The 22,909-nt window shown below is 33.7% G+C and overlaps 5 protein-coding genes across 11 annotated transcripts; 4 read left to right on the top strand and 1 right to left on the bottom strand.

The window, feature by feature from the left end:
* Nucleotides 1–433: 433 nt before the first annotated feature.
* Nucleotides 434–7,707, top strand: LOC111463540 (transcription factor E2FA-like). 2 transcript variants are annotated; one of them, XM_023107510.1, is made up of 15 exons: nucleotides 434–846; nucleotides 2,916–3,108; nucleotides 3,342–3,395; nucleotides 3,505–3,590; nucleotides 3,662–3,750; nucleotides 3,866–3,920; nucleotides 4,098–4,150; nucleotides 4,230–4,280; nucleotides 4,374–4,422; nucleotides 5,959–6,024; nucleotides 6,129–6,205; nucleotides 6,412–6,646; nucleotides 6,765–6,831; nucleotides 6,940–7,278; nucleotides 7,352–7,707. In XM_023107510.1, the coding sequence occupies exons 1-14, from the start codon at nucleotides 640–642 to the stop codon at nucleotides 7,086–7,088; spliced, it is 1,431 nt and encodes a 476-aa protein (XP_022963278.1). In that variant the 5' UTR covers nucleotides 434–639; the 3' UTR covers nucleotides 7,089–7,278; nucleotides 7,352–7,707. The 2 variants fall into 2 exon arrangements, with proteins under 2 accessions (XP_022963278.1, XP_022963279.1); XM_023107511.1 differs by having other exon boundaries at nucleotides 436–846; nucleotides 6,949–7,278.
* Nucleotides 7,708–8,923: 1,216 nt separating this feature from the next.
* Nucleotides 8,924–9,712, top strand: LOC111463426. The gene has a single exon (XM_023107358.1). It carries the CDS (start codon nucleotides 9,022–9,024, stop codon nucleotides 9,499–9,501), a length of 480 nt encoding a protein of 159 aa, XP_022963126.1. The 5' UTR covers nucleotides 8,924–9,021; the 3' UTR covers nucleotides 9,502–9,712.
* A 1,660-nt stretch (nucleotides 9,713–11,372) lies between these two features.
* On the top strand, nucleotides 11,373–15,595 carry LOC111463638 (lipid droplet-associated hydrolase). Of its 5 annotated transcripts, none has more exons than XM_023107664.1 (14): nucleotides 11,375–11,526; nucleotides 11,618–11,719; nucleotides 11,811–11,884; nucleotides 11,969–12,040; nucleotides 12,144–12,172; nucleotides 12,447–12,497; nucleotides 13,145–13,195; nucleotides 13,532–13,591; nucleotides 13,675–13,757; nucleotides 14,083–14,230; nucleotides 14,362–14,412; nucleotides 14,565–14,669; nucleotides 15,096–15,234; nucleotides 15,331–15,595. In XM_023107664.1, exons 2-13 carry the CDS (start codon nucleotides 11,652–11,654, stop codon nucleotides 15,231–15,233), a joined length of 930 nt encoding a protein of 309 aa, XP_022963432.1. In that variant the 5' UTR covers nucleotides 11,375–11,526; nucleotides 11,618–11,651; the 3' UTR covers nucleotide 15,234; nucleotides 15,331–15,595. The 5 variants fall into 5 exon arrangements, with proteins under 5 accessions (XP_022963431.1, XP_022963429.1, XP_022963432.1 ...); XM_023107662.1 differs by having other exon boundaries at nucleotides 11,400–11,458; nucleotides 11,509–11,719; XM_023107663.1 differs by having other exon boundaries at nucleotides 11,373–11,719; nucleotides 15,334–15,595.
* A 618-nt stretch (nucleotides 15,596–16,213) lies between these two features.
* LOC111463422 (transcription repressor OFP6-like) lies at nucleotides 16,214–16,909 on the top strand. 2 transcript variants are annotated; one of them, XM_023107355.1, is made up of 2 exons: nucleotides 16,214–16,395; nucleotides 16,432–16,909. In XM_023107355.1, the coding sequence occupies exons 1-2, from the start codon at nucleotides 16,268–16,270 to the stop codon at nucleotides 16,736–16,738; spliced, it is 435 nt and encodes a 144-aa protein (XP_022963123.1). In that variant the 5' UTR covers nucleotides 16,214–16,267; the 3' UTR covers nucleotides 16,739–16,909. The 2 variants fall into 2 exon arrangements, with proteins under 2 accessions (XP_022963123.1, XP_022963122.1); XM_023107354.1 differs by having other exon boundaries at nucleotides 16,214–16,909.
* A 4,809-nt stretch (nucleotides 16,910–21,718) lies between these two features.
* On the bottom strand, nucleotides 21,719–22,533 carry LOC111463224 (transcription repressor OFP15-like). The gene has a single exon (XM_023107089.1). The coding sequence runs from the start codon at nucleotides 22,439–22,441 to the stop codon at nucleotides 21,743–21,745; it is 699 nt and encodes a 232-aa protein (XP_022962857.1). The 5' UTR covers nucleotides 22,442–22,533; the 3' UTR covers nucleotides 21,719–21,742.
* Nucleotides 22,534–22,909: the final 376 nt, after the last annotated feature.

The raw sequence follows: 22,909 nt of genomic DNA, 5'->3' as shown, positions 1-22,909 counted from the left end.
ATAGGGGCAAGTACGAGAAATATAAGGGAGAAACCTCTCCTACTCTCGCCTTTATTATCACACAGGTTAAATGAAAAATATCGATCCCATAAGTTAGATGGATATTTCTAATCGAGAGGGACATTTAGTTCACGTTTTGAGATGATATGATTCGAGTTTCAAAATAAAATATTAATTTGAAAATGAAAATTTACATTAATTTTTAGTAATTTTTAAAATTGGTCTCATTTTCACAATTAAAAAATGCTTTTTTATTTGAAAATCTTAGTTTCTAAAAAGAAAACAGGAAAAAGAAAGAAAGAAAGAAAATAATGTAATTATTGGGTTATTATTTAATATGGATGGGTTCCAAGGGCCAAAATGCAAATAGTTACAAAAGTATTGTTTGGGTTATTATGCAATATGGATGGTTCCCAAGGGCCAAAATGCAAATAGTTACAAATTCACTTCCCTCCACATCCATCTAACACAAATTTCCCTCCTCACCTTTGTTCCATTTTGATCCCACAACCCTACATTCTTCTTCTTCTTCTTCTTCTTCTTCTTCTTCTTCCTCCTCAGCTTCTCAACTTTCATGCCATTTCCATCTTCCTTCTCCAAATCCACTGTGTTTCATTTCTCTTGTCCCTTGGATTCTCCATGCGTGGCGGCGGTTCTCGAGCTCCGAACAGGTCGGAGCCACTGCCGCACTCCCAACCTGCTCAGATCCTCCCGCCTCTCAAGCGGCAGCTTGCTTTCGAGTTGTCTAGGCCGTCGTTCGTTCCTTCGGGTGACTATTACCACTTTGGCGGTGGTTCTTCCAATGCTCTTGATCAACAACCTGATGCTATCGTCGTTAAACCTCTCGTGAGTGCTGCAATTTGTTTATTGACTTGTCTCTCTTCTGCATTGCTGCATAATTGACTGTTGCTTCCTTGTTTCTTGTTGCTTTCGAACCTTATCGGGATTCCTGTAACATTGCACCTCGGTTGTTTCTGCTTGTACCGTTTTAAATTATTTCTACACTGTCCGATGATTTTGACTTTAGAATTATACTTTTATGAAGCCTTCAAGGTGATTCAATTCGTGTATTAGCCACAGTCTGAGTCGATCGAAAATTTTGAATTTCTCATCGTGGTGGATCATTGCGTACACGTTTTTCTTTACCCTATGCCCTGTGCTGGCGATTGCACGTGTGGAAAGTTGTTTTAGTTGGGGGTTCCGAATGTTGGTGAACAAGTCTCTCTCACTTATCGAAGAAAATTTGAAGTTAGATTTCTGTGTCTTCACTCTTCTGCTTGTTATAAGAACTAGTCATTTATGTTTTGCACATTAAACATCAATAGATAATTTGTATCGCATGTTGTTAACAGATTAGATACTAAGGTATACTAACAATAATTTTTATGTCCTAATTGAGAATGCGTGTTACATACATGAGATTTAATAATGTAACATACATTAATCACACAAAATATGTCAGAATTGTTGGTTTAAATTTAATTTGGGGATTGTATAATCGTTCCGGAATTGTCAAAGCTCATGAGTTTGCTTTGGGCTTGAAAATTGGTTTGCCTAAGTCAATAGTCTGAAAATTGGTTAACAAGGGCTGTAGTTTTGTGGTCTACCCCATGAGGCCCATCTTGGAGGACCTTTGATTGAAAATGAATAAGGGGCTCTTCCAAGGATTGGATTATACTTTTCCTGTTTTTATGGGAGTTGATTTGTTGTGTGGTCTATGAAGTTATGTGTAGTACGAGTTCTTCTGTTCATGCCAACTTAAGGATGTTTATGTAATCTCCTAGGCTTTGGAAGTAGGATGTCTTTTCTCTCTTTCTTTCCTTAATTAATTTCTACAAGATGCCAAATATTTTTTTCTTGAGTTGCTGCTATTGAGACATGAGGATGCTTTAAATTTCATATTGAAATTTCTAGTCAAAGAACTGAATTTTAGTTACCCCATTGACCTTGATCCAACTGTATCTAAATACTTTTCACAATGATTTTCAATAAATGAACTAGATGGTTATGTAGTTATCATCTTTTGTTCTTAGGTGTAAATCATTGATAGCTAGTGTTACATGGTTAACCGAAAAACCCAAGTTTATGGCTACATAAATGTATTTGAATTCGTAGCATTGCCTGCTGCATAACATAATTTTCTAAATTATTAAATCAATTGAAGCAGCCTTGCAGGGGCATGAAGTATGCAATAATGCATGTTGGTGCAATTGTTTGCACAATGCTCACCATTGTGATCATTTAATTGTATAATATTGCTGTTGATTAGAGTTTTAGTTTATCTTGGAAGGATAGTCCTGCTGACCTTTTAAGTATCTAGTTACAGAGAATAGTTATTCTGTTGTGATCTCTTAGTTTCTACTTCAATTGCATTCATATCGCTATATTCCAACCCCTCCAACCCCCCCCCCCCCCNCCCCCCCCCCCCCATTATTTTTTCTTTCTGTACGTCTCTATCTCTAACGATTGTTTTTGTAGGGCATAGTATTATGGTTGTATGCAAATAAACAAAGGATTCTTATTTTCCCCCTTTTCAATTGGTTATATGCATGAGAAGTTTTTTTTTATATGGATGTTATGACGATCTTACAAATTAATTTCACAGATAGACATATCTCGTGGTAAATATAAATTAAACTAAAGGATAGACGTAAATCTAATCTTTTCTACAGAAAACTAACCACCAAGTAGATACATGATTTGAAGGCTTATAAGGATTGCAACAATTTGGTTTGCATCCTCAATAATGGTTACTTTAGTTTAGTTGAGGTTCAACTATCATGCAAATTGTATTATTTACTTCTGTTTTACACTTAACTCAGGCGATCCTTCTTTGCTGTATTTAAAAATTATCTTCGAATTTTTTATTTGCTTCTAAATTCTAAAATTGTCGACCTTTGATTTTTTTTTTTCAGAAACCAAAACAGAAGGGGGCCATGTATAACCATGTGATTGAATCTAGTGACTGCATTCATGATCAGAGTTCTTCAAAAGATGCTCTAAGTTTTGTACAGACACCTGTATCTGCAAAAGGCGGAAGGGTGTACAATAAGGCAAAGACTCCAAGAAGAGCTACGTCTGGGCCTGGAACACCTATCTCAGACACTAGTAAGAAATTTTATGTGGGTTTAATATTTTTAGGTTGATAGTTGTGATTAGTAACTTTGTTTTAAATTGTCACTTAACGTAAAGTGGTTATTATTTAAATCCTGTTTTTCTTTGTGGGATGCATTCTTTTTATCCCAATTATCTCTTAAAGAACTTCTCAATTTAAATTGTATGATCCTTTGATAAATATTAAAACAGCATGACTATTATTGATTAGTTTTCTCAAATATCAGGCACTTATTCTCCTCTTACCCCAGCTGGAAACTGTCGACATGACAGTTCTTTAGGTAACTTTGCAATTCTTGCTAATTTAATATTATCCATTCTGTCCAACCTACATCAATGTGCATTTTCTTGTCAAATCAATGGTGTTTAAAAGAATTCTGAAACTTTTAGGTCTTCTGACAAAAAAATTCATCAATTTAATTAAGCAAGCAAGGGATGGCATTCTTGACTTGAACAAAGCTGCAGAAACTTTGAAGGTAAAATTTGTAGATACTTAAACTTTCGTTTTCTGTTTAGCGGTGACTAATATGAAATATTCGTGACACAGGTGCAGAAAAGGAGAATATATGACATTACAAATGTTTTGGAAGGCATAGGTCTCATAGAAAAGAAGCTGAAAAACATAATATGTTGGAAGTAATGTATCAATTGATGTGTTGGTCCAATTCTTTTCATTTAGTTTGTTAAATTGAAAATTTCGTAAGAAGTTGAAACATATGGTTTATTTAGAATCTATTCAATATTTGTTTAGGGGATTCAATGCCCAAAGTCCAGGAAATGTGGATAGTGATACTGCTATGTTGCAGGTTTGTGGCTCTGACTACTGTCTTTGGGTTTCAAGATCATGGAATTTTGTTTTTGACCATTATTTTAAAGAAAGGCCTAGTTTTCCCTTGTACAACTATTTATTGGAATGTCTAATAATGACTCTATCTAGAACCTATCCTGTATACAGATAATTTGAGAGTGTACCTATCCTGCAGGTGGATGTTGAAAAGCTTTCTTTTGAAGAGCGTAGATTAGAAGATAAGATAAGGTTGCATATTTATTCTGTTATTAGTTTCGATGCTTTGAATGACAAATGATAAACTCATGTTTCACAATTATATTTGCAGTGCATTGCAGGAAAGACTTAGGAATCTGAGTGAAGATGAAAATATCCAAAAGTAAAAGTCCTTTTCTGCTCCATTCTGTCTAGTTTTCCACTTACTGTTATACGATCAAAATAACAACGTAGCATATGTTGCCTATTATGACAGATGGCTCTTTGTGACTGAAGAAGACATTAAAAGCTTGCCTTGCTTTCAGGTGAATTTGTCGTAAATACTTCTAATTGTGAATATTTAAGCAAAAACTTCACTTCTAATTTTTACACCTTTTTGTATGGTCACATGGTTTTGAGTATTGAATTATATGTATCAGGATTCAAAATGCACTAGTCATACCTGAACTAGGAGAACGACACGTCACAATTAAATAAAATGAAAGAAAATCATGAAAAAGATGAAAAACTAAAGACAGTTCCTAGCAGAGTTGGTTCCTAGCAGAGTTGGATCATGTGATTTTTTTTTTCGAAAAGAAACGGCTTTCTTTGAGATAAAACAAAAAGAATATAAAAAGATATACACTGTATACAAAAGGACAGTCAAACAGGGAGAGGCCAACAACTAACTATACAAAAAGGGCATTCGTTCAAAATAATAAGATTAGATGGGTAAAGACAAAAAGTTCATCCCAGATCACTTCTGATCCTTCAAAATATTATTATTCCTCTCAATCTGAATGCCCCAGTATGATTGATGGAGTGCAACTCATATGGTTTAAGGTAGAAAACTATAAACTTAGATAGTTTTTATTGTGTTTAAATTTGTCAATTCTAGATGATCTCGTGTTAGTTGAGGACTAGTTAGGGTAGAGCCAACCAGTTTACATAAAGGTGTAACCAGATGCATGATTTTTTTCATGGAAGAGGTCAGATAACGCAGTGAGGAGAAAGAAGGATGCATACGTTACATCAGGGACAGCTTGAGTAATTAGAAACTCCCCAAAATTTTCTAGATTAATGGTGGATAGTTTGTTGAAAGAAATTTGGTGTGGTCTCTAATCTCCTAAAATAACTCAGTGTCATCTCTTACCATTTAGATTAAGAAGGGATGATGTCAACTCGCTCATGCTTGTTGATGTCCCACCTCTCTAATTTTACAGCAAAGTCGCTGATGGTATTCCAACCCTTATAACTGTACAACTGCCTCACAAAATCCTCGCACCGCATCACTAGAAAGGATTTAGCTTAACATTATCATTTGTACAAGGACATCTTTTACCAATTCATCTTGTATATTTATTCTTTGACTAAGACAATGTTCTTATCCAGAACTGGGTTGGGCCTGCCATTTAGCATACATATTTGTGTGAGAAGAGCTGAAAAGAGAGAGTAGTAAGGGGATCATTTTAACTCATGCAAAGTAGTAAGCAATGAATGTGTGGGGGTGGGTAAGATTGATGTATATAGCTTATGGGAATGTACGAGTGAGGTAGGCAGATTTTATAGGTTTTCTGGGAGGCGAGGAGCTCTCATGTTTTTTGGCTTACACAACGAAATAGTCACTTGAGTTCAATCAAATGTATGTTTCTTAATACGATGGTGATAATAGGGTGACATTTTAGTTAGTGATATTATAAGTAAGAAAAGTAGTTGGGAACGTAAAATCACTACAGAGTTGCATCTAGTGTTTGTTAATATATATGATAATATTCTCTTACATGATACTGTACACATTTTAGTTCATAATTTGTCAATCTTGCTACAAGTTTTAATGAAACTAGCTATTCTTTTTTGGGCAGAATGAAACGCTGATAGCAATTAAAGCTCCTCATGGAACCACATTGGAAGTTCCTGATCCCGATGAAGTAATGGGCATAAAGTTTTAAGAAAGCTATTTGTTATGCTTGATGTTCTTTTGGTTCCCTTTTATCTGATAACTCAGAGAATGTTCTCATTTTCGTCATGCTAGGCTGTTGATGATCCACAGAGAAGATATAGAATAGTTCTTAGGAGCACGATGGGTCCTATTGATGTATATCTTGTCAGGTATCCTTTTCTCTACATCATTGAGTTGTTCTCTTCAGGGGCTGATCTTTACAATAGATTATATTCCTTTGGGAGCTACTTAAAGTGATAGTTCATTTATCCATTTTCCTGCCTTCCTAGTCTTTCTTATTTCGTAACTGCTACCATTTATTATATCAAAAAAGAATTTAATTGTTTTTCATATAAAAATTCTCCTTTTTTCGTAGTCAATTTGAGGAGAAAATTGAGGAGATGAATGTGGTCCAGACACCTAGTAGCTTCCTACATGCTTCCAGTTCAGGATCAAACGAACATCTAGCAACAGAAGCAATTATTGGTGAGAGCAGTAGAAACGAAATCGAACCCCAAGCTCAACTGTCCCAGTACAGCAGCATCTGTGATGTGCATGGTTCAAACGAGTTTCCTGGTGGAATGATGAAGATTATGCCTTCAGAAATTGATGTAAGCATATCATCCTTAAATATTCAGAAGGGCGACTACATGCCCTTTTTTTGGACACACACTTTTGAACAAAATCTATTTATGCTAGCTTCAGCTTACTTCTACTATATTATTGCAGAATGATGCAGATTACTGGCTGTTATCAGATGCTGAAGTTAGCATTACAGATATGTGGAGAACAGATAGTATCCTTCTTTAAAATTGTCTTACAACTACCGTTTTGTCATGCACGTCTTAATAAATCTGAAAAGGGGAAAACCCATAGAAAAAACAGTTGAATTCTTTCACTTCAGCTATAGCAGCAGATATTGTATGGGACCAGTCAGATATGGTTCCTCATGACTTCATAATATCTGATGTTAGTGCCCAAAGGCCAAGACCAGTAAGCCCACATTCAGAGAGGGGCGGAATGCCATCTGATGTTAACTTAAGACAAAGGTGACATAGAAGCAGATCCGACTTGATCCATTAGCTACCTGTTCCCATCCTCATTACTCCACAAGATGTTGATTTGTAGCCACACAAACAGTTAAATCTTACTGGAGCTCAAGCTCAACTGTACAGTGTAATTTTTATAACCCAAGTAATATACTGTGGAAATTTTCCAAGCATGATAAGGAATACATTTGGAGGTTAGTATTTGCATATGCAATCTCATGCCAATCTCAATTCTGTTTGACTGTTGATGAACTCGGATCATTTCAGGAAGTAGAAGCAAACTTTTGAAAGGATGCAGATGGTATATAGGTTTCCAGGCATTATCAGGCCAGCAGAGCATCAATGCACTGGTAAAACTTTTAATCTTCAGTTTCAAATCCATTTAAACAATAAGGGGTTTGGGATATAATTGAAATCTTGTGACAATGGGTTGAATTTTGTTTTTAGTTAGCTGTTTGTTGTTAGCTGAAGATTGTGGAAACCACAGAGTCCTAGAGAACTCCATAAAGTCTATTATTATCAAAAACTTATTCGATGCTGCTTCCTTCCATTAGGGGCGAATCAATTTAGGACATCTTAGTGAAAATTGATATGACCATAAAGTGATTTTGATTATTTCAAAATCAATTTTAGTCGGTTGGAGTTTGGTTTTAATGACACGATGGAATAGATTCAAATCATGGTGGTTATTTATTTAGAATTTATTATCATACGGGTTATCATGACAACTATATGAAGTGAGGTTAGATAATTATTTCGAAAAAATAGTCGAAATATACAACTATACAGAGTGAGGTTAGATAGAAATATGCGTAAGCTGGTTGTCTTATTTGTGTATGAAAATTTAAAGGCAATGCACTGACCCATCTAGCCTGCGTGGATCCCCCAACTTTAATTCTTAGTATATTGTCTTTCACCAAGTTTGGTGGAGATCTGAGTCGAATGGGACAAAAAATTGCTGATTGGACTAGTTTGGGGTTGGTATAATAGTTAACCTATTTGTTTAAATATTATTGGGCATTTTAATATATTCATGAATTTGCTTATTCAATCTATATATAAAAAATTAATTTCATTAACTAATTCCATTTTTTGGTCTCAAAATGTTTGATAAGCTTGATGTGGGGTCAAGGATTTTTAAAATTGGACAATGCCTAATTACCTGTAATATTAATATTCTCGAGTTCCTATCGTGCATTTGTGATTTTGAGGGAAGGAGCTTAACTCGACCCTCTTATTTCTTTTTAAAAGGGAAAAGACACATTTTTAATGCTTTCAATTTTATTTTTGGTTTTTAATTTTTAGAAGTTAGGTTTGTTTTCATAACTTCTCTACTTTAGTTTCCATTTTTTCCTAAAAAAAATATTTGAATTTTTAATATGCATAACCATCTTATAAAATATTATTTCTGATTACGAGATTATTGGACTGGTTATAAATAATAGAAAATATTTTTTCTTTTTTAGAATTTGAGTAAGAATTTAATTTATTTTTTCAATAAAAATGAAATTAGTCATAGAAAAATGATAGAAAAATAAGTATAATTTTTAAAAATAAAAAATTCAAATAATTGTGAATAAAATCTATTTTTTAATTTTTCAAAATTCGGCTTAGATTTTATAAACTTAAAAAAGTAGATAAAAAAAAACTCTTTTTTAAAAATCCCATAGGCATAATTTTTTTTATTTTTTTTTCTAATAAATAAAAAAGAAAAAAATATTTTGGATCAAGTTATTTTTTATCTGGTCAACTCATTGATTTTATAATTTTATTTAATTGAAAAAAAAAAGAAGTGAAAAGGATAACACGTCAGCAAGAGATGAGTACGGCCAAACGATTGCAAATGCTAAGCCGCCGAGTTTTGCCACTTTTCCTCTGACCAAACCGTAACCATCTTACTTCTCTCTCTATAACCTTTTTTTCCTTTTTAATCTTCCATGGCCGATTCCGCCGCACAAAAAACCTACGCAGCGCCGTCGTCACCTGCCTCGATTCTCAGCCGCAGAACCTCGATTCCCTCCTCCGCTATCATGCCCCCACCAAACGTCGCCGTTTCCCCTCCTCTGTCCTCTCCGATCGACTTGAGGATCCTCTCCTCCAAGTCCTCTTCTCAATCCTACACCTCTCTCAAGGACATCCTCCCCTCCGCCTCCGCCGCCGCCTTCAACTCTCCCACTGCCGCATCGCCGGCCAACTCCGGCTACGAAATTTCCATCCGCAACCGCCTCGTTAAGCAAGCCGCTTGGGCTTATCTCCAACCTATGTCCGCTTCTTCCTATTCCACCGGCTCAAATTTCTTCCACCGTTTCTGGCTCCGATTCTCCGCCGCGAATCCGATCGCTAATAGTCTTGGATTCATCAGAGGTAGTATCATTCCGGCCATAGTCCGAGTCATTCGGTTCTGCATTTGCTTGTGACGCCTTCCTCAACGCTGTAATTGACCTAGATCGACGCCGACTTCCTCAGCCGCTGTAATGGAGATTGATGGATTTAATTCCCCTGTATAAATCCCTTTTATTCTCATACAGAAACTTGCATCCAATCCCTAAGGAGAATTGATTTTCGCAAATACATTCATAGATTCAATCTCAACATTCTAATAAATTCGCAGCAAAACATTCCTGTTTCGATTTCCATCTCTCTGATTCGCATCGATTTTTTTCGTTCTTGTACAGATTTCCGGCAATTACAAACATCTGAGTCGTGATTTTTAACTCGCGAGCTCGATCCGCCGGTATATCAACGTTTATCTTCCTTCACATTATTCTAACAATATTGTTCTAATGTTTATAAGATCAACGAATTCGATATAGAATTTGCTCCAGAGTAAATTAAATTTTGATAAATTAAAATAATTTAAATTTAAAGTTCTAGGTAGTCGATTTAAGTTCTAATGTTTAAGGTTGGGTTAGTCAAAGTCAAATGTAAAGTTAATACACGAATCGATTCTTGCCTACATTATTGTTCCATTGATCGTTCATCATGGGGCGTAACCATCTTGTCAACTACGCGCATCTCTAGTTAAATCTTCGAGTTTGCCACATTTTTGTTCACACCTAGCTTCATTTACATGCGTTACTTCACTGCTCTCCAGTTCAATAGTAACTCTCCCGTGTTTTTTCTAGTTTTTCTCTCAATTCTATTTTTAATCTTTCTTGATTCACCGTAATCATTAATTGTCAATCAGTAGCATGCAATACACTATTGTTCCAGTTATCATTAACCCGTCAATCAATATCACATAAATTCATGTAACACTATTTCAAATAAGATCGAAGTTAGAATTGGCTTCAATTTCAGTTTATTGAGCGTATAAAAATTTTCTTTTTAAGTTTAAAGGTATTATTAAAATAACGTTAGTATCAATTTATTATTATTAAAAAAAAAAGTTGAATGGTAGTTGGAAGTAAATAATTGACTGGAATATTAACCGTCAATTTCTTGCGGACGGATCTCTACATTAACGAGACTGTTACACTCTTTGTAAGTACTTTAACGGAAACAAGAAAATAAAAAAAAATAAAAATTTACCACGTATTAACACACACGTGGGAGGGGGAAAAGGCCACGTAGGATATCCACGCTTGGCGTAAAATAAATTTAATATATTTTTTAAAACATTTTTGAAGTTTAATATTTTTAAGTTGAGAAATCTAACTAAAATTAAAGAATATTTAAGTTAAAGAAATCTAACTAAAATTAAAGAATATTTTTTAGAAGGTAAATTACAACCAAAAGAAACTGCTAATTAATCAATAAGTTCACTTTAAAAAAATATATTTATAAAATGAAAAAAATGAAAAAAAAAAAACTTTTTCTTTAAGATCACATAATAAAAAATATTGCTTTAGTAAAGTTAATAATTTAATAATATTAAAATTTAAAATCCATTCCAAACAATTATTATTATTATTATTATTATTATGTAGGTTAAAATACATTAAACTTTCCCTTCTTATTCAAAATTTTCCAATTTCACTGTGGTTATTAAAATAAAAAATATATTTATTTTTTGAATTATATCGACGTTAACAAAATAAAAAATATATAAAGGAAGGGGAGAGATGGGCTGGGCTGGGCTCAAACGTATGCAAAAGCCCAAAATTAAAGGCCCATAAAAGCCCAGTAAATACATATCCACATTTTTTTAAATATATTTTTATTTCTAAATCATCAAAAAAAAAATATATATATTATGATTATTTTTAATAAATTTTCCCAACCTTACCAAATATTAGGCATATAAACCTATTTTCATGAATATTTTCTTCAATTTCTTCAATTAAAAATTTTAAAAATTTTAAAAATTTAAACCTCACGTACGTGACATTAGAACGGTGGTGGCTGGCAGTGCTCTCATTCTCAGTTAGAATCTTCATTTTGATAGAAAATCGAGAGAAAATAATATGAATTGCGGCGATTTGTAGAGAAGTAGAGGGAAGGCATGTTCTTGAATCTTCCTTCACTCACCGTTCGATCCATCAATCTTCCATTTTTCCTTTCATCGGTTCGGTTACCGAATTGTTCATTCAGGTTGAAGAAATTTTCTAGGTCTGCGTTCGTCCATATGGGTCAAGAAGTTCTGAATCCTTTTATTAGAAGGCGCGCGCAGTTTCGTTTGTGCAATGTATCAGGGTATTCGATTCTCGTTTATTTTCATTGAAATTTCTCTTGGAATTGTGGTTTTCCATGAATTAAATCGCCTTTCGTTTCTGCGTTTTGATAGTTACACTAATGAATTGCCGGAGATTCATGCGGATGATCCATCGTTGCACGTATTGTTCATACCTGGAAATCCAGGTCCATATGCTTTTGTGGATTTGGGATTTCGATGCTTCTTTTTGATTTTTGCATAATTTCTGAATGGGTTTTGTTCTAAGACAGGGATTGTTTCGTTTTATAAAGATTTTGTTGAATCCCTGTACCAGTTGCTTGGGGGCCGTGTATCTATTACAGGCAAGACATGAATTGTTGGCATTGTTCTTATAGAAAACATTAAATCTTTTACATCTGGGCTGATACTTTTTCTCTTTTTGGCCATCCTTTTGTATACTATCAGCTATTGGTCATCTATCTCAAACGACGAAGGTACTTGCACATCGGTCATATAAAGTTCATATCTGCTATGCATTTTAGCTTTGGCGAGTGACAAATTCTTTTGGAAATGATGTTTTGTGCACTGCATTCTTATATATGAAATATCAATGTCTCTATGTAGTTGGAGGCTCTGGTTAGTTATGCTTAAGTTTAATGCTTCAAAAGGAAAATTAGTTTATGTTGCTCGGATGCATATAGTGAAGTTTGTTACATAAATTTCCCCAATGATTTTATGTCATGGATATTGATGTTTCTTCTCTTTTAGGATTGGGAAGGTGGAAGGTTATTTTCATTACAAGAACAAATTGATCATAAGGTAATTCTCTGTTTTATCCGATTTGATTTAGTTATTGATAGCCTAGGGTGGCAAGTGGTCCGTGAAAAATATGAAGTCGCGAGTGTACTTCATTTTAAATTTCATGGAGAGCTGTGCATGTGAGATCCCACGTCGGTTGGAGATGGGAGCAGAACATTCCTTATAAGGGTGTAAAAACCTCTCCCTAGCAGATGCGATTTATAACCCTGAGGCTGATGACGATACGTAACGGGCCAAAGCGAACAATATCTGCTAGTGGTGGGCTTGAGTTGTTACAAATGGTACTAGAGCTAGACACCGAGTGGTGTACCAGCAAGGACATTGGGTCCCCAATGGGGGTGGAGATTGTGTGATCCCATATCGGTTGGAGAGGGGAACAAAACATTCCTTATAAGGGCGTGGAAACCTCTCCCTAGTAGACGCATTTTAAACCCGTGAGGCTGATAGCGATACGTAACGGGCCAAAGCGGACAATATCTGCTAGCGGTGGGCTTGAGCTGTTACAGTTCAATTGGAATAACATTGCAGAAATTTGGAATTAATATCTCTTGCTCAAGATTATTGTTCATTTCTTTATTATCTGTTTCCTACAGGTCTCTTTTCTCTTTCATATATGGGGCTGAACTATATTCATATTTCTTTTGCAGATAGAATTTGTCAGACAAGAATTACAGAATAAAGACATTCCATTGCTACTGGTAGTTATACCTTGACGATTACAGTTTATGCTCAATGTTCACGATAATCATAAAAGAGTCGCACGGTGCAAAATTTTCAATTGTATTGTTTTGATATCATCTGAATACAATTGAGTTATTCTTTTATTAGTAAGCCACTGCAACCCTTATAAAATTTGATTCTAGTTTAACCCATACACAATAGTTTCTGGTTATAGTGCTCATATTCTTCTTGTTACCTGTTAACTAAACCGAGACAATTTCACTTGTTATGTTAAGAATGAACTTGTTACAATTTTGCAAAGTTCTTCGTTATGACTGTTATTTCAGTAGCTGACCCGTTTGTTCTCTTTGAAGGTTGGGCATTCTATTGGATCGTATATCTCGATTGAATTGTACCGCAAGTTCCAAGATCAGGTATTGGCATAAACTCTTTCTGCTTCTTATGTATTCCCAGCTTTCAAGAGATGTTGCAATGGAAATTTTCCTTGAACCCATAGGTGGTGTATTGTATTGGATTGCATCCATTTATGATGGTGAACAGACAATCTCGTCAGCAATTTTTAATTGGAAAACTTGCAGGGTATGCCCGTTATTTGTTCTGATAACATGAATTATGCCTTCCTGCATCTACATTGCCGTCAAAGTCTCTTCACTCTTTCTAATTATAGGACCCTTTTAAAATCTTTCCCACTTCAGTGGATTCAAACTCAGCCTTAGGGAGTTTCTCAGTTTTGTGTATCTTTTATATTGTTTTTGTGAGATCCCACATCGGTTGGGGAGAAGAACGATGCATTCTTAACAAGGGTGTGGAAACCTCTCCTTAGCAGACGCATTTTAAAAACCTTGAAGGGAAGCCAAAGATTAATAGTACACTGTAAGGCTGACAAGATAATTTTGTGCTGTAGATCCCGTCTTCTATCAACTTTGGTTTCATCTTTTGTCGCACTGTTGGGTGTATTACCGAGCCGAGTTTCAAGTTTTGTTGTGAGTAAAACTATTGGGAAGTCATGGTCCAGAACTGCAAGTGAGGCTGCTTGCACTTATTTGCTAAAGGTGAAATGAAATCTAATGTATTATTTGTAGTATATGCATTTTTAGTATCCTCTTGAAACTGCTATAAATTTTGATTCTAGGATAATGACTGTCTGTTCTGATATTTGGAATATCATCTTTGTGTTCTACAGTACCATGTCATGCGAAATATTCTATTTATGGCTTTGTCAGAGTTCGAGAAGGTATTCACTATGAAAAATCGTGATAGTTAGGCGAACGTGTCGCTCATATCAGACATTTGTATCATTGAAATCTTCGTTTTCGTGGCAGTACAAAGCGTAATATCAATATTTAGTCAAATTTCCTCATCTGATTGTGTATGGACATTGTTTAGCTTTCAGAAACACCAGATTGGGCATTCATGAAGAAATCAAGTCGGAAATTATCATTTTTGTTCTGTATGGATGACCACTGGGCTCCAATGCATGTATTTGAGGAGGTAGGATATCGAACCACTTTTCCATTTTATCAATCATTTCTGCTGCATGCGTCGAATATTGTTGCTAAAGATATTATCGTCCTGTCGTTTTATGGTGATTAATGTTAGGTCATGAAGTCTACCGTTTATTTATAGCTTTGTCAATGGTTATAAAAACTATATATGGTAAATGACATAAATAGCTATTTATAGTAAAAAGCTATATCCGTGGTTTATATACACTATTAGGTAATGTGTTCATTTAGATCATTCTAATAATTAGAAAGTACAACAATAGTCGATTTGAAATATTATTAAGTTGTTATTATGCATCATGAACAACTTCAAATAGCAGGATGAAAAAGTAATAATTTGAATCTTAGAACTGTAACTGATATAGTGATTTCAAGCTCTAGTGTTGTTGTTTGAGTTTTGTTTTGTCCACAGATATGGAAGCAGATCCCTGAAATGGATGTATCAGTTGAAAGGGAAGGTCATACACATGCATTTTGCTGCTCTGAAGCTGGCTCACTCTACATTGCTCAACATGTGGCAAGCTTGATCAAGAACCATATCTCAGATTAAGGTCAGATTCATTCATTCATTCATTCATTCCTTCTTACTCCATTATAGAGACTTCCTTTGTGTTTTATATCGGATGTTCGTTCTTAACGTTTTGTAGTAGCAACGCATGCTTTTCGACAATGAACGTCTCCCCATACACTATCATTCCTATAGAAACCTCATGTCGTCGAACAGAAAAATAGAAGGTAAGGAAGGAACAATGGAAGCACACGTTGGGGGTTACTGAGATGGTTCGAATAAGTGTCGAATATCAGAATGTTTATAGGTTCATCCAAGAAATCATCTGTATTATTTGAAACTCATAGAATTAATCTACTTTGAAATCATAAATAAGTGATAAATGTTACCATTTTTTACCTTAATACTTTCAATTAGTTTTAAGGTAAATGTTACATAGAACCAAGATTAAGGTAAATGTTATAATTTTTTACCGTTTATTTCATTGTTCATGTATTTTCATGATTGGATTTGTTATCAAATGTTTGGATTTGTTATCTCAGGTTTGCTTTGCGCGAAAAAAATACCAAAATTGGCTCCTACAATTATTTTAAAGTTTTTTTAAAAAACAAATTAGTTAAATATAATAATAATAATAATTATTATTATTATTTTCTTTCGATTATTCTAAATTTTATATATTAAGTTAGGTATACATAAAATAAATTCTCATATATATAAAACTAAATTGAGTGGAATGATTTATTATTAATTTTAAATATACAATTTTGCTTTTATATATACATATCTTTACTTTACTTTATAATTATTTATTCTTTAATAATTTTTTAACTATATATTGAAATTAAATTTAAAAAAATTATTATTTGGATTGAAAGTTTTAGAAACCAAAAAATCCAGATAAAATAAAATAAGAATTTAAATTTAAAAAAGAAAATAAAGAAAGAAAGAGAGAAAAAGTAGCGGTTTGCGGAGTCCGATAAAATCCGAACGACAGCGACTGTCCAAATATAAATCCCCGCAAACGGTTTTGTTAAACCCATTCCCAATACGCTCTCTTCTCTCATCCTTCAACAATGGCGACTCGTCGAAGAAACCTCCCTCTCACCTCCCTCTCCGTCGATCTCAACATTTGCAGACCAAAGCTCTCTCACCTCTTCCACCTCAAGCCGAAGCCCTCCGCCAAATCCCCTTCCCTCCACCACTTCTCCGCCTCCGCCTCCGACTCCGATTCCCCGCCCTTCTCCGACTCCGACTCCGAGACCAGAGCCTCCATCACCTTCCGCGGCTTCGGTAGAAGCGGCGGCGAGAGCGTGGCCGTCGAGAAAGACTCCGACGATCCGTACCTGGATTTCCGGCATTCGATGGTTCAGATGATTCTGGAGAACGAGATTTACTCGAAGGACGACTTGCGAGGGCTTCTTCGTTGTTTCTTGCAGTTGAATTCGCCTTCTCACCATGGAATTATCGTTAGGGCTTTCGCTGAGATTTGGGACTCTGTTTTCTCCGCCAGGTCCCCTGTTTCGCCTCCGATCTTCCGCTTTTGAATCCTAGCCGTCCGATCAACTTAATATCCCATTTTCTCTTCTTTTTTTTTTTGGTTGAAAAAAGCTTTTATTTTTTTCAACTGTATAATTCTCTACCACTTTTCTTGTTTCTATGAGTGTCTCTCCCACTCCTTTATATTTAAATTTACCATATTTTCTTTCCATTTTTTTTAATTCTTTTATTTTTAGTATCTTAAAATATACCCTTTTTTTTCTTTTTGTTTACTACAATATTGGATTTGTTTAAAAATTATTAATCACCATCCCCATAGTTAAATTCGTTAAGATATCGAACCTCCAATTAAATTTATCGGTTTAAACAACCTATATACTCATATTGCTTAACACATTCAACCTCCAATTAAACACTCTCGTCGGATTTAAAATATTGTTAAAATTCCAACGAAACGTATGATTTATTGAGAATATCAATGCAAAATATATAAAAATAAATCTTGTTGGAGAATAAAATATTTAAATTGTGTGAGGATTATTGTACGGTATATGAATTAAAAATAAAAATAAATCAATATGAATTTTGTCAAATGGGCCAATTGGTATATTATTAAACAGGCAATGAATAGGTGATATGAACAAAAATGCACATTAAAGATGTGACAATAATAGTGTTGCGTTGGAATTATTATTTTTGAAAAAAACTATATCCTATACGTAATTATTGAATGGTCAAAATCCATTTTTAAACGTCAAAATAAAATTAAAAAATGGTACGATTCTTTAACTTGAAACACCCGTGTAATTTTCTATTTTAAAATTTTGATATTTTTTTAAAATAAATTGGACAAATTAAAAATATAAGGACGCATTTGTATTTCTTTTTCAAAATTTCTAGAAATTAGTATAAGTTTTTAATTTATATAATAAAAATAATAAAGACAACATTTTTTTTATTATGAAAAAAAAATTAAAAAATCATTAAAAATATGCAAACCATTTGAATTTTCTCTTTCTTCCAATATACATTTACTTTTAGAGTGTCAGTTTTTTTTTTTTTTTTTTAATAGTATTATTACCTTTAATTTTTTAGTTCCTTATTTTATTGGAANACAATATATATATATATATATATATATATATATATATATAATATAATATAATATAGAATGAGAAAAGAAAAAAAAAAGATAACAATAATAAAACATAAAAGTTAGTGATATTTGTGATGCCAATAAAAAGAAAGGGAGAGAATATAACTTTTATTTTTATATTTTATGATTTTTTTTTAATTTAAGTTTTAATTTTTAATTTTTATTATTATTTTTTTAATGTGGAAGGAAAATGGGAGTTTATAATTTACTTTTTTTTTTAAATAAAAAATCACTCTTTTTTCACAATGAAATATTACTTGATTATGGATAATAAAATTTCATTATTATTAAGTAATATACGATAGACAATGGTAACGAAAATAGAAGGAAAAAAAATTATTTATTTCCACCTGTTTTTCATTTTGAATGATTAAAAAAAAAAAAAATCCTAAAAGAGTGAAACCCAATCTAACTAACTTTTTATTTTTGAGTTGGGTTGTTGGGTGGTAGGAGCGGGAGAAGTGTGTAACTGCGAGGGGCAACCAGCGACGAGCGTAGGATGACTGGATGTTATGCAAGGGTGATTGGATGAGGGCGCAAGGTGTTGGCTACGAATGATTGGTCACTGAGGGTCCATCTAAGAAGCTCGAGAGCAAGATCTATTATTTGCCAAGTGGAAGTATGAGAGCTTTTGCGAGGGTCGTTTAGCATATGTGAAATGGACATGCAAGGGCATGATATGTCATATGTGAGAAAAACCATAATGTGTTGGACTAGTTTAGTTTGAGTTGACCCGAACCTTTTCCCACTAAATCTGAAACCCAGACCAAACCGGTTTGGTTAAAAAAAAAATCAAATTCAACCTAAACTAATTCAGGTTGGGTTTGTTGGATGAAAGTCCCACATCGGCTAATTTAAGAAAGGATCATGCGTTTATAATCAAAGAATACTCCCTCCATTGGTATGAGTTCTTTTGGGAAAGTCCAAACCAAAATTACGAGAGCTTATACTCAAAGTGGACAATATCATATTCCATTATGGAGAGTCGTGTTCATCTAACACAGGATTGATATAATTTTTTCGAGTTTGACGTACACCCTTCGACAAATAATTAGACGAAAAAAAAACGACTATTAAGAAACAGTTGATGAAGCTAGTTTTAGATGACGAGAAACAGATGAATCTTTATAAAAAGAAACGAAAGGTATGGTATAGTTTAAAGAGTTAGTCAAATCCAAATGAAAAGACAAAGATAATGGAAAACATGAGGGGCCATGAAAATGAGAGAGGAGCCTTTTTCTTTCTAACCGGTCAAAAACATCTCGAGCACTCGTTATTATTATTATTTTTAAATTAAGATTAAATATTTATTGTGATTTTAAAAAAGTTGTATTACGAGCGGTAATGAATGTTACCAAAGTCTTATGTTGACTAGATAGATAGAAATCATGTATCTTCGGAAACTCATGAACCAATTTAACTCATAAAGTTTTTATTTATTTAATCCAAATTCAACCCAAATAAGCTCGTAACCCCGCTCAAACTGTACAAATTGGATTGAATCGATTGATATTTTTGTTCTTTGATGGCAGCGGATTTGCGATTGTGCGACACTCACTTCCTAGCAACAAGTGAGTTAAGCATATTTATTCTTGCGTCGCCTACGGCCAAGCGACATATGCTCGAGCCTTTGGCCAGTTCAAGAAGAAAGTTTTAGAAAACGGGTAGAGAGTTTTGAAACACGATTTGAGAAATTGAAATTTGTGTTATATGTGAATGTAAGCAAAAGGCAGTAACAACAGCTTACTACATATAAGTATCGGGGAGGGAAAAGTTGACAACTAGTCATATCCCGTGAATAATAGACCATTTAATTTTTAAAAATTTTGAAAATGTTAAATATGTATCTAAATTTATAATTTAACGGTTAAAATATAATACCCAAAAAGCCCTCTACAAAATGCTGGCACGTGACATAAACTCAGCTTCCATTAGCCACTATTTAAGGCCATGGCCATCACGTGACCTTCACAATTGAATTTGGGTTTAATTAAATTTCAATTTGAATTTAAATCAAACTATGATTAGATTGAATTATTTCTGACCTAAATGTCCCTCTCACATCAAACTTTTCAAAACCCACCTCAAACAATCTTATCAACAACTATTAATTAATATTTATAAAAATTAATCATCAACGAATATCAAACATTAACTCAGCTCTAACGTTGATTACAAACGTCAAATATTCTTAATTTTTATAATAATTTTAAAAGTAGGGTTAGATTGTACTCCTGTTTTCTCGGATTAGTTGGGTTGACCCTACAACAATAATGTCAACCCACCCAAACCGAGAAAAAAAAAAACCTAACCCAACCTAACCATTATAGTTTAGGTTGGATAATCTGAATTGGTCGAGTCATCGAGTCAAATAAACACTGAACCCTCGACTTTAGTTTAGTTTAATTATTAATGAGTAAGCCTTGATTGGATGATTATGTGGGTTTGGGTGTTGTAAAGATAGGGTTTTTCCCACTAAACACTTACTTTTAAAGGAGAATTAATGAGTTTACTTTAAGAAAAGGTGTGTGAAAAATGGCTGCCATTGCTGGGTTTTTAAGGGACATAGAGAATGGGGTTCTTATAGCTTTTGGTGTTTTTAAGTACACTAAATTTTATTTATATCCATAAAAATGAGCCTTTTTTTGAACACGGTTTATTCGAAACTTCAACCCCGCTCGTACCAAATCAAAAACTAAAAACTACAAAAAACCAGACCTACCGAGTTATCGGTCTAAAAGAGTTTAAAGCAAAACTTTCCGAAAATTAGCCCCTCAACCTTGTACATTTCTAATCTGAAGAATAAAAAAAATTCAATTTCATCTGATATGAGCCAACTTTAAACATGTCACTCACATGCATAAGTAAGTATATCCGTCCTAATTACATACATACATAACAGTCCAAGCTCATCGTTAGCAGATATTATCTACTTTTATTCGTTACGTATTATTGGTCAGCCTTATAAAAAATGATTTGTTTCTCTCCCCCAACCAACAGCGGACGCATGTGGTATATAATTATTCTAATGGATTTATGGGTGTAAAAAGCCCACTCTTTGGTTCAAATTAAGCCCAAATATGAAAACAAATTTGCTTTAAAATATTTCAAATAAAGCCATACTTCACACCCACAAAATATTTCAAATTTCACTCTAAATTGTGATTTTGTGTTTTTTTAAGTAATTAATAAAATAATCTTAAATTTTATATTTTAAAAATACTTGTTTGAAAAAATATTCATCAAATTTCCCTCTAAATTGTGATTTTGTGTTTTTTTTTATAAAAGTTACATCTCTTTTAATATTATTTTTTAAAATTTATTGGTATTTTTGAACCGTATACCAATGATAATATTATTTTTGAAGTAAAAATAAATAAAAATATTGATTAAACTTTTGAAATGAAACACTTTTTAGTTAAAAAAAGTATTTTTTTTTTAAAATTTATTTAAATGTATTTTTAGAGTAAAGTAACTCGAAAGGTAACCTAGTAAGTATATTTTTTTTTTAATTTAAGAATATTATTGAAACTTTTAAAAGTTAATTTTTAAAGAAATTACAAACTTGCTACTATCGGCTGTCTGTCATGTACGATGAAGCAAAATTGAACTTGTCTTGTTTCTATGTCTTGACAGAGACTTCACCATTTATTTTCAAATCACTACAACTCTCGACCCTTAAATTCTTTAGACGTGGATCGCTCAATCTCGCTCCTCAAGTTACCTTCCTACACTAGTGAGAAACCCTTCATCAAATTCTCATTTACCTCTCAATTGATCCAATCAAATGTTCAAGTTTAACACTCGTCACAGGACCAAAAAAAAATCAACATGATTAAGCACAACCTCCATTTATAATTTTCAAAATGAATTGAACAATCATAAAATTAAAATCTTATTCAACATTTTTTTCGATGTCTTCCTCCTTGTCTTCAAACAAAGAAGATAGAGAAGGAATAGCAAGAACATGGGTCGAAGAAGAAGAACTAGTACTACAATTAGGGCCTCCAAAAGAAGAATCATAGGAATTTGAAGAACACAAAAGAGAAGAACTTGAAGAACATGATGAAGAACTTGAAGAACTTGAAGGAGAATTTGGTGAACAATCTCCAAAACCCACCATTAGATCCACAAAAGCTCCAATAATAAACCCATGATTTGTTTTAGAATTAGCCTTCAAATACCAACTCAAAAGCATTTCCAACCCTTTCCAATCATCCTTCAACCCATGAGCTTCCACCATCTCCTCCATTGACTTCTTGAACTCCAAGTAAGGCTCCTTTGAATCCATTGCCATAGCCACACTTTCCTTGAACGGAACCTCGCAGTTTCCGGCCACCCCCGCCGCCATTATGGAATTGGTCTCCTCCAGCTCCAAAAACAGCCTGTTTCCTTGCCTCAGGCTTAGCCCTCTCAGTAATGCTTCGATTTGTTCATCATCCGACATGTCGTCTTCTTCGTAGGCTGAGTTGATGGTCTTGATGAAGATGTCGTTTGAGATCCGAAAGGAGAGGGTTCTTGATTGGGTGCAGGAACGCCATAGCCATGGAGATTTGTTGACCAAATTTGGAAGCTTTTTCAATTTCTTCCCCATTTTTTGAGAGATTTTAAAATAAAAATAATAATAATAATAATTATGAGGAAAAGATGAATTCTTTGTTTGGCATTAATGGCGGAGTCAGAGGGGAGTTGTGGAAGGGAGACATCATACATACAGACCGCTCAGATGTATTTTTATATATAATTATTGTAAAAATTCAAGAAAAAATAAATTATTATAAAGGCGTTTGACTTATGGGTTCGGATTAAAAAACCCCGATGTGGTTGGAGCTAAGTACTCGAATTTGGGATTTGGGTTCGGTTGTCTTACCTACCACTTCAACTGTAATGTCCTAGGTCTAAAATTTGTATCCAGATTTGAAATTTGGATTCAGTACTTGATGATCCGACATTCCTCTACGATATTGTCACTTCAACATGGTCACGTTCGTACTTCTAAAAGTGAAAACTATATCCACAAATAGACAAATACGGGTCTTTTTAGCATATTTTGTCTTTGTTT

Source organism: Cucurbita moschata, unplaced genomic scaffold (assembly GCF_002738365.1).
Source record: "Cucurbita moschata cultivar Rifu unplaced genomic scaffold, Cmos_1.0 Cmo_Scf00028, whole genome shotgun sequence".
In the NCBI taxonomy this organism is placed as follows: domain Eukaryota; kingdom Viridiplantae; phylum Streptophyta; class Magnoliopsida; order Cucurbitales; family Cucurbitaceae; genus Cucurbita; species Cucurbita moschata.
The sequence above is the reverse complement of the archived record's forward strand: the minus strand, read 5'-3'. Positions and strand labels throughout refer to the sequence as shown.

What these genes read in the sequence shown, in the direction of transcription:
- LOC111463638 (XM_023107663.1), top strand. Translation starts at nt 11,529, where the DNA reads ATGTTCTTGAATCTTCCTTCACTCACCGTTCGATCCATCAATCTTCCA. An exon ending in ACCGCAAGTTCCAAGATCAG is followed by an intron (nt 13,592 to 13,674) that starts GTATTGGCATAA and finishes TTGAACCCATAG; the next exon opens with GTGGTGTATTGTATTGGATT. An exon ending in CTTGCACTTATTTGCTAAAG is followed by an intron (nt 14,231 to 14,361) that starts GTGAAATGAAAT and finishes TGTGTTCTACAG; the next exon opens with TACCATGTCATGCGAAATAT.
- LOC111463422 (XM_023107354.1), top strand. Translation starts at nt 16,268, where the DNA reads ATGGCGACTCGTCGAAGAAACCTCCCTCTCACCTCCCTCTCCGTCGAT.
- LOC111463426 (XM_023107358.1), top strand. Translation starts at nt 9,022, where the DNA reads ATGGCCGATTCCGCCGCACAAAAAACCTACGCAGCGCCGTCGTCACCT.
- LOC111463540 (XM_023107510.1), top strand. Translation starts at nt 640, where the DNA reads ATGCGTGGCGGCGGTTCTCGAGCTCCGAACAGGTCGGAGCCACTGCCG. An exon ending in AACACCTATCTCAGACACTA is followed by an intron (nt 3,109 to 3,341) that starts GTAAGAAATTTT and finishes CTCAAATATCAG; the next exon opens with GCACTTATTCTCCTCTTACC. An exon ending in AAAGCTTGCCTTGCTTTCAG is followed by an intron (nt 4,423 to 5,958) that starts GTGAATTTGTCG and finishes TTTTTTGGGCAG; the next exon opens with AATGAAACGCTGATAGCAAT.
- LOC111463224 (XM_023107089.1), bottom strand. Translation starts at nt 22,441, where the DNA reads ATGGGGAAGAAATTGAAAAAGCTTCCAAATTTGGTCAACAAATCTCCA.